The sequence below is a fragment of the Oxyura jamaicensis genome, chromosome Z, assembly GCF_011077185.1.
Source record: "Oxyura jamaicensis isolate SHBP4307 breed ruddy duck chromosome Z, BPBGC_Ojam_1.0, whole genome shotgun sequence".
NCBI classification, from domain to species: Eukaryota; Metazoa; Chordata; class Aves; order Anseriformes; family Anatidae; genus Oxyura; species Oxyura jamaicensis.
The window spans coordinates 53,588,152-53,602,729 of NC_048926.1; the positions used below are offsets into that span (position 1 = coordinate 53,588,152).

Consider the following 14,578-nt stretch of genomic DNA (forward strand, 5'->3'; position numbering starts at 1 on the left):
TTTGAAAAAAAATCCTAATAGTCTCATTTACTGTGCATAGATTCAGTATAGAGAGGAGTGCTATGCATGCAAACCAGACTTTTTTTTCAAAGGGAAAATACCCAGAAGCTCTTCCCCAGTGCATTCTGACCCTTTACGGTGACACAAAAGACTAAGCCAGAAATTGGCTTTTTGGACAGATTTGAATAGATGTGGTGAAGACGATTAGTCTGCAGGACTTGACTAGTCTGAAGAACCCCCCCCCCGAACTGCTTACAGTATATTACTACTTTGGTACCTTTTGATCTGATATATTAATCTTACTGTGCAGAATTACTTGGAAATGTCAATGTGGTGAGTTTTAGAAAAGATCAAGCAACAAAACAGAAAAAGTGAAATGATTTTTTCTCTGCCTTGCATAAGCAATTGTGTTTTCAGCTTTAGATCACCAGGAGCTAAATGTACTTGGAAGCAAACTTAAGCAAGGTGCCAGCAACCAAAACCATTAATTGAAGCATTGACCTAGCAACCTTTCAGGCTGTAGACAGAATGTTGGAGTGTTTTGAGGAAAATCAAGTGAAACTTGATGGGCTCAGTTTGATTATCTGGGCAAAATAATGTAGCTTCAAAGCATTTTCCTATTTATTTTTCAATGTTATGCTCATCTCAAATTGAAAGAGGAAAAAATATTACAGTTTATTGATCTGTATAAGTCAGGGAAGCCAGAGGATTAGTCTAACAGACTAATGCTGCTCGTGCTAAGGAGTTATTCTGAGAGTCAATCAGTCTTTTAGAGTTAGGTATTTCTAACTGAAACCTCAACTTTTACTTCTAGCTGTAAAACTAATATTTCCAAGGCAAATTAAGCTCCTTTTCATATGCATTCATGGTTGTCTTTGATTCAATTCATATTGCCCAGTCCATCAGTCCAGCATCCCAGTGAGTAAGAAGACTTCCACTGACATGTAACAATCCCAGAGGTGATAGGCAGGCCTAAAGAGAAATTCAGCCACACAATCAGCCAGCAGCTGTTGTTAAGGCAGGCCCATCAGATCACCATGGCAATGATCAGAGCACAGGTAATTCTCTGGGGACTGTTTTTGCTCAGAGGTTCCAGAACGTGGTGGTCCAAATACAGGCAGGCACCTGAAGGCAAGACTACGTTATTTTTGCTGGAGAGTCTTAGGGCATGACCGCCAAAGAAACATTTTCCGTGGGACCAAAGAACATTCCTAAAAGTCAGACATCTTGCTTTGGAAAGGTTGCTGGTCCTAGGTGAAAGTCTGCTTTTTTTAAAATGTCTTTCAAGACAGCTCTCCAAGACCTTAGTCATCAGTTGCAATGCTGAACAGCAAACTGTGTTTGCTGCCTTTTGCTTTTGCTGGATGCCTATTCCATGGCTGCAAAGCCACTTTAAGCTGTTGAAGAAAAACAAATAAATAGGTATATCATTCTTTTTTTTTTTTTTTTTTTTTTTTTTTCCCTGATACTTTCCCTGTTATCTTAGGGTTAGTACAAGCAACAAGGACAATACGTATTGTCTCTCTCTCTCAATTTAGTTACTTTGAAAATGTTCAGTTTTAATAATAACCCTGAGAAACAGATATGCTTCATGTAGTACTTTATAAGTACAAATAAAAACAAGCCAAATGCCTTGTTTTAAACTCTTAGACCAGGTTAGTAGGGAAGATTACTTTTGTTCCAGTTGAAGGCTACGTGTTTTAAAAACCTCAGCCCAGTAGCAACATTATAAGCAAAATTTTTGAAGCACAAACTAATGGCGAAACTTACAAAACAACACCAGTGTGCAAAATAACTGGAAAGAGGCAGTTTGGCACCTTTCAAAGGTGCCACAGGAAAACAGGCAAAGAACAAACAAATCCTGAGTTCAGAGGTGTGGGAGGGGAGGCAAATCTCTTACCTGGATAGCTTTGTGACAGGAATGTTCACCTCTGTTTTTGCATGTTCGAATGAATGAAAGTCGTCAGTCTGGCTTTGCTCTATTTGCATAAATGATAATAATTAACTACATATTCTTCAAGGGAGGAATTGGCAGTTAGGGAGTCTTAAGCTCGCTGCTTGGTAGTGTGTTGTCACTTGTACGTCTCTGAAAACTTGGATATATATGCAGCACTCACTGACTATTTGAGTTTAAATAATACATCAGATTATTAATTAACTAATGCTGATCCAAAAATTATGCTGAGTTCAGGCCAGCACATCTCTGACCTTTGAAGCAGTTTCTTATATGAGATTTGCTCTGCTTTATATATCCCCATATAGCATTAGCTTTATTCTTTCGTATTCATGGTGCAAGAATTGACCTGCAGTCTTGCCTAAGATTTGTGCATTTCATGGGCTGGAATAAGTGCTCTTCTGTTCTTTGCAGGGGACAGGACTGCTGGAGGTCAGAGTTCCATTCCTACATGTCAGCGCTTTCAGATCACAAGATCTCTGTTATTTCTGTGTAAACTAAAGACTGTAAAATGTAGTCAGGTCAATGGGACATAGACTGTCTTTCTGCTCATTCTTTTTAAGGTATATAAATGACCAAGTCCCCCCTGCTCCCTTAGCTCTTTGTTGGTGGAGACCTATCCAAATGACCAATAATTATGCATCTCCCAGCAAAGATGATAATTAATGTTTAATGGTTACTAGGCAGTGTAGCTTAACAGGCTGGGCAAAAGGCCATGACTCACAGGAACTGCATTCAGTTCCTGATCTTGTTCTGGGCCACTGAATTTCCAGAATTCGTATCAGGCAAATTGTCTTGGGCTACAAGCTAAAGGACGAGGAGATGTGTGTGTTTCTCAGCCAAGCTAGAACAGGCACATTTACATGCAGTAAGAATCTGAGATGGGATGTGCAGGATCTGGAAAAGGTTGTGTTGCCGTACAGGCAGAAATGCTTCTTCCTTCCCTGCCAGCAGAGGGAGTGGTTGCAGAGGCATGGGGCACAAACACGTCTACAGAAGGACGGGTTCCAAAAAAAAGTATTTTATCCTAGCACAAGGGGTTGTTTGCTGTTCTTTAAGGGTAAAAAGGAAACATTGAAATGAAGGAAATGGAAAGTCACAACTCCAACACGAGAAAGGAACAAAATGAGAAGCATATCTCACCTCTGTGATGTTAAATGTCATGGATTCTGAAAAGCACTGGCTGTTACCAAGAACTCAAACTTCCTTACTGTAGTTGATACATTCTAAGCCCAGTAGCTAAAGAGGTTCATTTAACTCTTAATAAAATCCTCTCTCTTACCCCTGTCCCGTAGAAAGTCTTGTCAAGCACTCCTTGGACAAGCAACAATCAGTACCCGTCCATTTGCCATTCCCAAGGTATTTTCTAGAATATAGTGTACGTATAAGGGGGAAGCAGTAGTGCACTTAATCTGTGTAATGAATTTTGCACATGGTGAAGGCTGTGTGTCTCTTTGGCATTGTGCACCATGGAACAGAAAATGGCTTTATTGCTTCTGTTTGTTTCTTTCTAGGTCTGTGGTATTTATTCTTGAAAATAAAGTAAATTAAAACAAACTCAGTCTTGCAAATCTGTCCTTTCATCCATTTTGCTACCTATTTCGTAGAACCAGGCATCGTCTTCAGTAATGACTTAAGTTGTGCATGCAATAAACTTCAGGACCAACATAAACTTGCCTACTCTTTTTTCTTTAACAGCATATCCAATATGATCATTTTTGCAGTCCTGGAAGCTGCCAGGTATTTGGGTTTTGTCCCACTTTTTTTTTGTTGTTGTTGTTGTTTTCTTGGAAGAGGGCTCTCTGCATTTCTGTCCAGCAGCACCTTTCCCAGCATCAGGTGCTTACAAGTAATATAGGATGTTTGAGTTATCACTTGATCCCTACTGGAGGCAGCTGTAAGTGTCTAACTTTCCATAGAATCACAGAATGGGCTGGGTTGGAAGGGACCTTCAAGATCACCCAGTTCCAACCCTTTGCCATATGCAGGGACACCTCCCACCAGACCAGGTTGCCCCATCCAGCCTGGCCTTGAACACTTCCAGGGACAGGACATCCACAACTTCTCTGGGCAACCTGTTCCAGTGCCTCACCTCTCTCTGAGTAAAGATTTTCCTCCTAAAATGTAATCTAAATCTACCCACTTATAGGTTACAGTCGTTACCCCTTTTCCTATCACTTCACACCATGATGAAGAGTCCCTCCTCATCATTCCTGTAGGCCTGACTTACTTTTTTGCTTATGTACGGATGCCTAATACTAACTGGATTAAGAACAGTGAAAGGCTAAAAGCAAAATCCACCTGATGGCACTCAGAAAAAAAAAAAAAAAAAAAAAAAAAAAAAAAAGTTGTTATAAAGAGATAAAATACATTTGGCTTTTTTGGCTCATTTACTTGAAGGAAAATTCACAGCATTGTTACATACAATTCACATCTGGTTACCTAATTGTATACCTAAAAGCATAACGAACTGCTAAATTACTCATACAGGGAATCTTACAAGTGCTTGTTTATTGGGCTAAAATCAGTAACATCAAATTCTCAGAAGTGCATAGTGCAAATTAAGTAACCTTGTTCTTCTTTTTGCATGTTTGAAGTTCATAAATTCAATGATTTAAAACAAACAAACAAAAACCCTTAAGCCTAATTAATATCTGTATGAATTAAAATGCCCTTAGGACTCTAATTAGTATACAATTTACCTTTATACCACAGTGGTCACCTGGTCAGGTGATGTGCCTAAACAGTACTTCCAGTCGTGTTTTGAAAAGAACAATTTATGGAAACATATTATGATGATAGAAGAATCATTTGTGATTCTGATTTTAATGCGATAGATTATTATTTATTTTCCTTCACTAAGTTTGGTGTAATCCACAGAGCAGAGCAAGTCAATGTTGCTTCAATTTATTTTAGCTTAGTTTTTCTAAAAGCAGAAATGGAAACATGAGACCAAATGTACCTGGTGGGGCTAAATTGTGTTCTTCGTGGTCTTTAAAGTTGTCTAGTTTGCCGCTTAGTCTACTGATTGTTATCAGGTTGGTGTTAGAACTGCAGAACTCATTCAGTTCCCTTATATTTGAACTGTTTTCGTCATTTGGATGTCTTGTGCTGCTTAGCCAAACCCTTTAGTTTTCACAGAATAGCTGACGTTGGAAGGGACCTCTAGAGGTCAAACCTCCCTGTGCAAGCAGGGCCACCTAGAGCCTTCTGCCCAGGTCCAGGCAGCTTTTGAAGATCTCCATGAAGGAGACTCCACAGCCTCTCTGGGCAACCTGTGCCAGTGCTCAGCCACCTGCACAGCACAGAAGTGTTTCCTGGTGTTCATAGGGAACCCCCTGTCCTCCAGTGTGTGCCCACTGCCTCTTGTCCTGGCACTGGGTACCACTGAAAATAGCCTGACTAAAGTAGTGCCTGTTTGCTGACCTTCAGAATGGTTATATATTCCAGACATAGCCCTTTGTTCACCAAATATAATCCAAAACAGCACTTAAACTCACTGAATACTGCAAGGACAGCTGCAAAGAAAAAGAGACTCAGTGTACTCGGTGGTCAGTCGTGTCATCCAGAATGCATGAGGAAACTAAACAGTTGTGTTCAGAAACTATACATTAACAGTACCATCACAGGAGTGACTCAGCTGAGTGAGGGAAACCAGAAAAGCAGGAACGAAGACTTCCCACTGCACGGTGATGAATTAATGTCTGTTGTGTTGCTTTTTTTTTTTTTTTTTTTTCCCTGCATTTTGTCCAAACCACTCTTTTAAACTTAAAATTGTCGTTTTGGTAGGAAATCACATGTTCAGACTGGTGTTAGGTTGAAATGCTATTTCACTAAAAAGGAAGCATTGCTCTAAAGAGCTTTGATTTGAACACTTCCTTGAGCTTTTTAAGTCATAGCATAAAATAACTATTTTAGTTTTTCAGAAGATTATACCACATTCAAATGATAATCAAGTACTGAGTGCATTTTGAATACACATACAAATGTAGTTAGCTAAAAAACAAAGTAATTTGCCTGTAAGTCCATAGATGTAATGTGAAGTATCATGTTGGTTTCAATGTCTGAAGAGAAACAGTAGCAGGAGTCAGGATTTACTGATGGAACTACAAACATTTGCAAAGTGCCCGGATCTGCAGATACTGATACAAAATCAGAGTGGCTGTAGGCATTTAGTAGCAATTTTACATGAAAGATGAGAGCACTAAAAATAAGCATTTGCTGCAAAGTCCTCATCAGTGCCCTCCAACACTTTCAAAGTTATAATTTTGTTATTCCAGTGCTCTAAAAAAGCAGAATTAGGGAGAAACAGGTGGATGGAACACTAATGTCGAAAATGGGTGGACTCTCTGCTGAACATAAAACAGGAGTTTAGTTTAGAACAATGTGTAGAAAACCCTTCTACATCTCTCTATGAGCTTCTGCTCTCTTCCTCTACTCATATACAAGGCCCATAACCACCAGCATACCAGGATGAGTTTCAGGTCTTGCACCAGCATTAGGAAAGCCACCAAGTCTGCAGTGTGTCCACCAAACAGAAAATACGAGGACCAGTGCCTAAACCCTTCCAACAGCATAGAGTTTGTTAAAGGAAAATCACAAACCCTTTCCCCATGTTCCCGCCAGCATGACCTGGGAAAAGCACGAGCATGTTTTTCAGCACTTTTAAAAGCCCTTACATGCTACTCCTAACATTCCTTCTCTATTTCTCTCTGTGGCAAGCCTCCAGTGCCGCTGAAAATTCTGTGTATATGGGAGTGGAAAGATGTTATTAGTTAGTTTTTTGTTGTTGTTTGTTTTTTAATTTTCTGTAGTCCCAGCTGGCAGGAGAAATTCTGAAATCAGGAAAAAAATCATTGCAAACTTGTATCTACATAAAAATGAGTAAGACCACCCTTTAGTATGCATTCTTCCTACTACAAACATAGAACCAATTGCATAGCACTTACCGAAGGCACGAAGTAGCTGTGGTAGTTCCACAACAGATTTCTTATCAGCACACAGTAGCACAGTTCCTCAGGAGCACAGCTTTCTAAAGGAGTAGATTAGAAATTCTGTCATAATATAGATTGAGACTGTCCAATTATATTACTCCAGTGGTGTTTCCAGTGAGATAACACAAATAAATAGTAGCACTGGACAAAATCTTTGTCCCGTATAGTGTAATTACAGGTAGAAGAAGATAAGCTTAAAATCATTAAGGTACAGGGGCTGTTAATCTCTGCCTTCTTACTCATCTCTGCTATTCTGTTTTAATAGAGCCAGTTGCACTGTATGGAAACTAAATAGAAGTACAGTCATGACTTTAACATTTGCAGGGAATCTGTATACTTACTTGTTGTAAAACAAAATAAAATACACTGATGTGTTAAGTGGAATTAAGGTAAGGTAGCGTCCCTTACACATACACAGTGTTGAGCTGTCCATGGTAATTAATGTAGATGTGTCCACTGAAAAAGGATTTTCATTAATATACATCATGGAGGAGGCTTGGCTAATAAGTCTTATGTCTAAGAGGAATTTACATACCTTCAGGTGCCTTTCAACATAAAATGCCTGAGCTTGTCTGTCTAGTAAACCAAACTGTGTTGTTGTTTTTTTCAGCAGGTTCCCAGAATTGCTATCCTTAGTAATGATTGTCAAGAATCTGCCTTAATGTCAGAAAATTACTTTCAAAGATTTTGTTCGTTTCATTGAAAACAACAACAAAAAAAATCCAGCCTTTCCAAGGATTCATCTTCTCTAAAGCAATGAAATCTCTCCCATGAAAAAGATATACCCCAGACTAGAGGGTGTCATTACCAAATTTCAATAATCAGAGGGCTCACAGTAGTCAGAGTTAGTAGCTTTGTCCCATGGTGTCCTGTTCTTTTGACATTTTCATCCCTAAGCAGGCAGAACTGTGGAGCTGAAGCCTGCTTATTCATCAGTTTAAGGTGACCTTTACTAGTGATACTTGCAGATCTTTGGGGGAAATTTACTATCGCAAAGATAGTCTCTAAGGAACACTAAAGCTTCTTCAACTGTTCCTTGCATTCATGTGGAATCTTACCTGGATATTCAAGATCTTTTTTTCTGTGTGCAGAGGAAATAGACCATTTCTTACTGCAGTGTGAGCTAAATTTTAATGTTTCATAAGTGCCCGAGATAATTTACTTTCATATTGAAAAGGGAGAGATTTTCCATATTAGTGGAAGTTGTTCGGGGTGGGGGAAGAAAGAAGAGAGAAGGGTTATACACAAACTAAAGAAGACCAAGAGTGGAAGAACGATTGCTGCCATGTTTAGGCATATATCAGTTGCCTAAATTGTAGTGCCAAATCCAGGTTCATAATAGAATTACCAGCTCAAGTTTGCAGAGAGCTATAGGTTTGTATTTCATTGAAAACTGCCTATAAATTCAATTGATTAGTTTTATCTGCTTAATTGAAAGACATTTTTGTATATTTTGCATTCAAAAGCGGGGAGGTGACACAACTGCCATTTAAAGGGCTGCTCTTTCCAGATTGGGTTATGGTGCTTATTTGACAGTTCTGAAGTAGTCAGAAACCCCTCATCACAAAAACTCTGAAAAATTAAGAGCAAGACAGAGAATGACATACTCACTGTGCCTTTTCGCTGTCATCATTTAATAAGGAAATGAACTCAGTATCACTTATTGAAGATTCTTTCTATTTTTTGTTTTGCATATAAGTGATATATTCAAATCAGAGATACAGACAAGGGCAGAAGAGGATTAACGTAGGAAGACACACCTGAGAGTACATCTGTCCTGCGAATAGATCCAGCTGGGCTTAGTCAGACACCACGTTCCATCTGTACTTCAGCTGGGCACTAAGGAAGTATGTCAGCTGAGAAGGCTAGCTGAGTATCTTCACACCTTCAGTGTGCCATCCATGTTTTTGCTTTTCTTTGTCTGTTTGCTAGTTGTCCCATTACAGGTTCCTCCCTACAGATCTCATCAAGTGAAAACAAATTTTGAGAACCATAGGATGGCAAAAACTGAAGACCTGGTAAATGCAGCACACTGCGTTAGTTCAGAACTTCAGATGCAGTTGCAGAATATGAGTCCAGCCTATGAGCAGCCTGAGTCCTTGTAAGATTTACGGAGCAGCCTATGTAGAGCATTGCTGAGTTTAGTTCTCATTGCATATTTGGCAGCAGGGAGTGCAGCCATTCTAACACCTTGTGCTAACACACAACAGTAAATAAGCCAGGTCCTGTGCAGTAGTTGGATTCACAGACTTTTGGACTCTGTTTGCATATAAAGCTAACAGGCAAAATAATAGAAGGAGCTCAGACAAAATAAAGATGTGAAAATGAGGAAGTAACAATATCAGTACTGTGTAATTAAACCAGTAAGTCAGATATGTGCCACAGAGACTCCCTACAATGAAGATGCATTATCACATTGAGTGCTTGAGTTAGAATGCTGGATACATACAGAGAACAGTCAGCTGCCACTTGGAAGGAGAAGTTCAGTGACAGCTTTCCCAGGCAATGCCAAAAGGAGTTACATGCTTGACTCAAACTAGTTTTAGCACTTGATCATCATTCCTCTTTTTTTTTTTGTGCATTTGCAAAGTTGTCCTTTAACATTCACTATGGACTTAGTCTCCCTACCCAACTCCCCAAAATTTTGCTTACAGGTTTATAGTGGCATCAGCAACGACAGCATAAAACTACGGTAAACATTTCACTTGTAGTCATGTGTTATGCAGGAGCAAGTCACCTCCACACATCAAAACCGGTCAGAAAGGAGGGTCTGCTCTCGCAGCCCGGTTTACAAAGTGGCTGAACCTACCAATCAAATTGCCTTTAAATCTGTAGTCAAGAATCAGCCCCAAATCAATTCCTGCTACTGGATTCTGTGTATCGTTATTTGATTAATTCCCTTCACAAATGAATGTACGCTCAACAAATCTCAACAAGAGATCACAATAAGATCTCACAACATAACAAATTATCCATGCCTAGATAATCTGATCGGGTATGTTCACATGTCTGAAGAGGCCGGATACCAAAACACCTTTAACTGTTGTCTCCATTTCTACACTTTCATAGCCTGTTTTTCTTTTTACATCTTAAATTTGTTTTAAGAGGAGGGAGGTGGGGGTTACAGACACAACAGACTAACAATATTTTCCTAGCAAGCTAACTCACCTTGGCACGGGAAGCTGCTGATGCTTTGTCTGCCTCTCTCTCTTCCCCCCTAACCAACACGCACATTGCTGAAGGAAGGACTGAGACTGTGCTCACAAAAGCAGGCTGAGTAAGAAATGGAAAATCGTAGGCCACAGTTAACAGCGGCTTGAGAGCATTCATTGTTTGCTTGCACTTCTGTGCATGTGAGATTTAGCCAGATCGTAACAAAAATTTTGTGAGTTGCTTTGCAAGGTGAACATCGAATAATGCTGATTTCAAAGAGGAAAGAAATTAAGATGCTCTATAGATGAAATTCAGTTAGAATGAATTCAATCAAAAATGAATTTCAGTTTTGATTGATTTTATTTAAAAAGATGCAGCTGAATGCACAGCTCCTGGCTGGATTGTAGAAGAGAGACTGATTTCCAGTAATCAGCAAATGTTGTGTTTTGCATGTATGAAGCCAGCTTGTTCCTAAAATACAAAGATTCATGCTCGTCCTTCATTTTGTGCATGCATCGTGCTGGTTGGTTGTGTGGATGGATTAACTGTGACGGGCTGTGACATCAGCAAGGGCTGGATGCTGCCTGGCTGTGTAGTTTGGCAATGCATCCTCCCTCCCCTTACTGCTGGGCTGACTCATTCACTCTACAGGGTGAGTGAATTATGCTTCGCACAGGCCCAGTTCTGCCCCCAGAGAGAGGCACAGCATGTGCTGAAGTCTTTGGCATTCTGCCGCTGTGCAGAAGCTGTGCCATAACCAAAGCAGGCAGATTTTCAGTCCCTGTTTACACAAATGATATCACTGAGAAGCAAACGAAAAGAGGTATTAATGCTAACAAATAAAACTGGAAGTGATAAAATACACCAGTTCTTTAGCTAGTAATATTATTATTATTTAGTAATATTTGATCTTGCAGCTCTGAAAAATTGCCTTAATAAGGCTTTTTGTTCTGTAAGGCCTGTGAAAAGCACAGGCTGTGGTTTGCATAGGGACTGCTAGGGACGAAGAAACAGTGTTTGTGAATCTGCAAAAGGTCGAGTGATCGTGGTCATTTGGGGATACAAAGACTTCACAGAAGAGGGCCAACTACCATACCTGTAATGACCGTAGAAAGCTAGAGCAAGTGGAGCAAGAGCATGGTAGAAGCAGCTCTGATGTGAATGAGTACCATACTGCCAGCTTCTAACTGGGTTCAGAAGGGGAGTGTTGTTTATTAATAACCCAGGAGCCTGCTGATTTCGTAGTTATTCATTAATGATCTTGTGCTTAAACCTGAGGTATCAATTTAGTAGTTTTTTTGGTTGATGTTGACGAAACCTGGAGCAATAACTGCTGAGAAGGCAGCCTCTGGAAAGGTGAGTGCTAATGAAATACTCTGCCCTTCATATACTCTGGGGTATCATTTCCATACTACTCACAGTCCCGTAGGACCTGCCTCTAAGGTCAGAAGGTTTTAAAGTACTTAGCAGAACAAGAATCTCATGTAGACAGTTGGTGGTTTTGGAGCAAACAAGGTCTTTGTAACAGCCTGAACTTTAAACTGTCTCCATTTCACTCCTCATAGCTGCCAAAAGTCAAGTGAAAAACAAGGAAGCAGGATTATTTTGTGCTGTAAGAAGGACTTGGAGGGGAGCAAGCTGCCCTCTTGGAAAAGACAAACTTGCTGACATAGCCTGTCCAGAACTCTTGACCTTCATCTTGAAGATGCTGTGCCCACAGCTTATGTGACTCACTGTCACTTCACAGACTGCTTTCCTGGCTGAAGAAGTAAGACTGTTACTTCTGAAGACGGTTCCTTCTGGAGAAGCTGGTAGCAGCAAAAGGTTGAACTGACAGAGTTTATCAGTGACTGTGCCTACATCTTTCCAGTGAATATTCCCTAGAATCAGCGCTCTTTTCATCTGCAAAAAGTAAGACTCAGCTTTGGCTGCTGAACTCCTCTCAAGGTTACAGGACACTTTTTTTTGCTCATCATGTATGTTTTTTCTGTTCTGAAGATTCATAGTCTTTTTAAATGGCATCAGGAACATCAAAAAGGCAGTAAGCAATTCCTTGGGACAATGTATCTAAGGGTACTCCTTATGCTGGTCACCTAAACAAAACAGTTGTTCACACTTGAGAGGTGGCAATTAATTACCATGCATACATACTCATCGGAACAACAGCGTCTGTGTCACCTAGCCAAAGGCCACATCCTGGCACCCTGGCCAGAGAAGTGTATGCCTGCATGAACCAGCGTACCAGGCCGCACGATGATGGTCTGGCACATGGCTAAGCATCTGTCAAATGAGCACTGCTACATACTGTGATCATTATCTCAGGTGACACCACACCAGGATGCCTGGTATGCCTGGTACCTCAGGCTCCACCTTCAGTTATCTCTAAATAAGGTGGTAATGCAGAAAGCCTCCTATGGGTCAGGGGCTTTTTTAGGTGGCTCCCTCATGGAGTGCACCTTTCATTTCTGAGGTCAGACAGTACCCTGTGGAAAAATTATGTTTACTGTTAAGCTGTCATTTGCACCTCACCTCCGCCAACACCTTGTGCCAGTTTTCTGTCCCTGTTTTTTGCCTGCATTCACCACCTGGCCAGCAGTCTTTTTCACGAGGAGCTCCCAGTGAGGCTGTAAGCAGTCTCTGCTGCCCTGGGGCTGGCTTTTGCCAGCCACCGCAGCTAATCTGCTGGAAGAGAGGTTTCATGGAAGCAACAGACATACCTGGCCCTGTTGCTGTTCTCAGACACTGGTGAAAACAAGTTAGCTTCTGACTTGTGTGTTAACTGTGTCCATGAGGAATGTTAAGGGAGGCTACACGATCTGAGTGAGAATGTCTGGATGAGAAAGGCACTAATCTGATATATAGATACTCTGACATATAGATACTCTGGTATATAGATACTTTTAGGTTGGATATTAGGAAGAACTTCCTTACTGAAACAGTTGTTAGGCATTGGAATGGGCTGCCCAGGGAAGTGGTTGGGTCACCATCCCTGGAGGTCTTTAAAAGACGTTTAGATGTAGGGCTTAGTATGGTTTAGTGGAGGACTTGTTAGTGTTAGGTCAGAGGCTGGACTCGGTGGACTCTTGGAGGTCTCTTGCAGCCTAGACGATTCTGTGATTCTGTGATTCCTGATCACATCCATTCTAGGCTAGACAAAGCTCTGTTTAGCAGAAGACCTCTGTTGATGGTCACCCCACACGCTACCTTTGAATTCCTAAACAGGGCTGTGGTTTACTGATGGGGGTCAGCTAGTGTTTCCTTTTCCAGGGAATTTCGTTCACTACATTAAAGTTTGATAAAGTTACCTTGACGTGTTATCAGAGATTCAATACTTGAGTGAAGATTACCTGGAATAGAAACACTCCCTGCCTGTGTTTTTCTTGCTTTCTTCTCTGTAGATAAGATATTTGGTCCAATGTCTGTGTGTGTGTTAGTTTTTTAGAGTGTGTTACTATACCCCGGGCGGGATCAGCTCAGGTCAGAAAAGAGGCAGATGCAACCTGCTGAGCACAGGAGGGGAGTCACAGCCGCGGGCTAAGGAGCAGAATCCACAGCTGTGCTAGCTGAAGCAGATCTTCATGTGAACTAAGGTGCTGACACCTTAATAATTAGCCCCCTTCCTCCAGTGTGTGGAGAGGCTGCAGAAAGCTGTTAACAATGACCTGTAACCTTTGACTCAGCAAAGGATGGCCCACAAAGCAAGCCATCTTTCCAAAAAAGAAAACAGTAAGACTTCGTGGCAGTAAGCAGGCCCCCCTCCTTACTCATCTCTGCTCTTCATGTTCATAGCACAGCTGTGACACGAGACACACACAAGAGAAGCACATACAAATGGACCTGGAACCATGACCATGACAGAGGCTGGAAAGAAACTTCACCAGCAGGAGCAGGCTCTGGAGTATAGCAGCCTCAGGCCTGGGACTTACAGCGGCACTGCTGCCAGGATGCCAGTAAAAATGCTTAAGTGCAGCTCCTTGTTGTGACTGTAGAAAAGGAAGGACTTATCTGGCAAGTCTCCCTGAAAAGCACAGTAGAGGAACTTCTGAAAGCCCGGCACAGACAGGGCAGTGATGGCTGCTCCACATCAGAAACAGCCAACAGCAAACCTTGAGCAATCCCCGTCTGGCAAGCATTCAGCTGAAATGATGAGTCCATAGACTTCTGCTTGTTCATAAATAGAGAAAGAGCTGTCCAGAAACCATGACTTAAGAGCAGAGGTATCAGGAAGGAAGCAGGCAAAAAAAGAGTTTGAATATTGGTAAAAGATTGCAAGTCAAATCAAATGCCTTGTTGCAGTTTCTTACAGCTGTGTTGATCAGTTTTGATCTTGTCATCAGGGTCTTGAAATTGTATTTACTGTCATGTGTGGCTACAGCCTGACACGTGAGCCAGTGTTCACCATGCAGAATGTCTGTATTTAATACCACCTTACGAGTTCCCTGCTGTGCCTCACAAGTGGCAGTCAGCATGGCCTACA

General features: G+C 41.1%; 2 protein-coding genes across 9 annotated transcripts in view; one reads left to right on the forward strand and one right to left on the reverse strand.

The window, feature by feature from the left end:
* The window catches only part of IDUA (alpha-L-iduronidase), a 48,962-nt gene that overhangs the window by 19,524 nt on the left and 14,860 nt on the right, over positions 1-14,578 (forward strand). The gene's annotated exons all lie outside the window — the stretch shown is intronic.
* SLC26A1 (solute carrier family 26 member 1) overlaps positions 1-14,578 on the reverse strand; it is a 41,825-nt gene that overhangs the window by 12,657 nt on the left and 14,590 nt on the right. For 3 of the 7 annotated variants that reach the window (XM_035309652.1, XM_035309654.1, XM_035309655.1), the window contains one exon: positions 6,904-6,986. The exons of 2 other annotated variants lie outside the window; for them this stretch is intronic. In XM_035309652.1, coding sequence (XP_035165543.1) covers positions 6,904-6,986 — 83 coding nt within the window. Of the gene's footprint in view, positions 1-6,903; positions 6,987-10,116; positions 12,004-14,106; positions 14,239-14,578 lie in introns of those variants that run through there. 2 more of the 7 variants (XM_035309656.1, XM_035309657.1) reach the window with 2 other exon arrangements.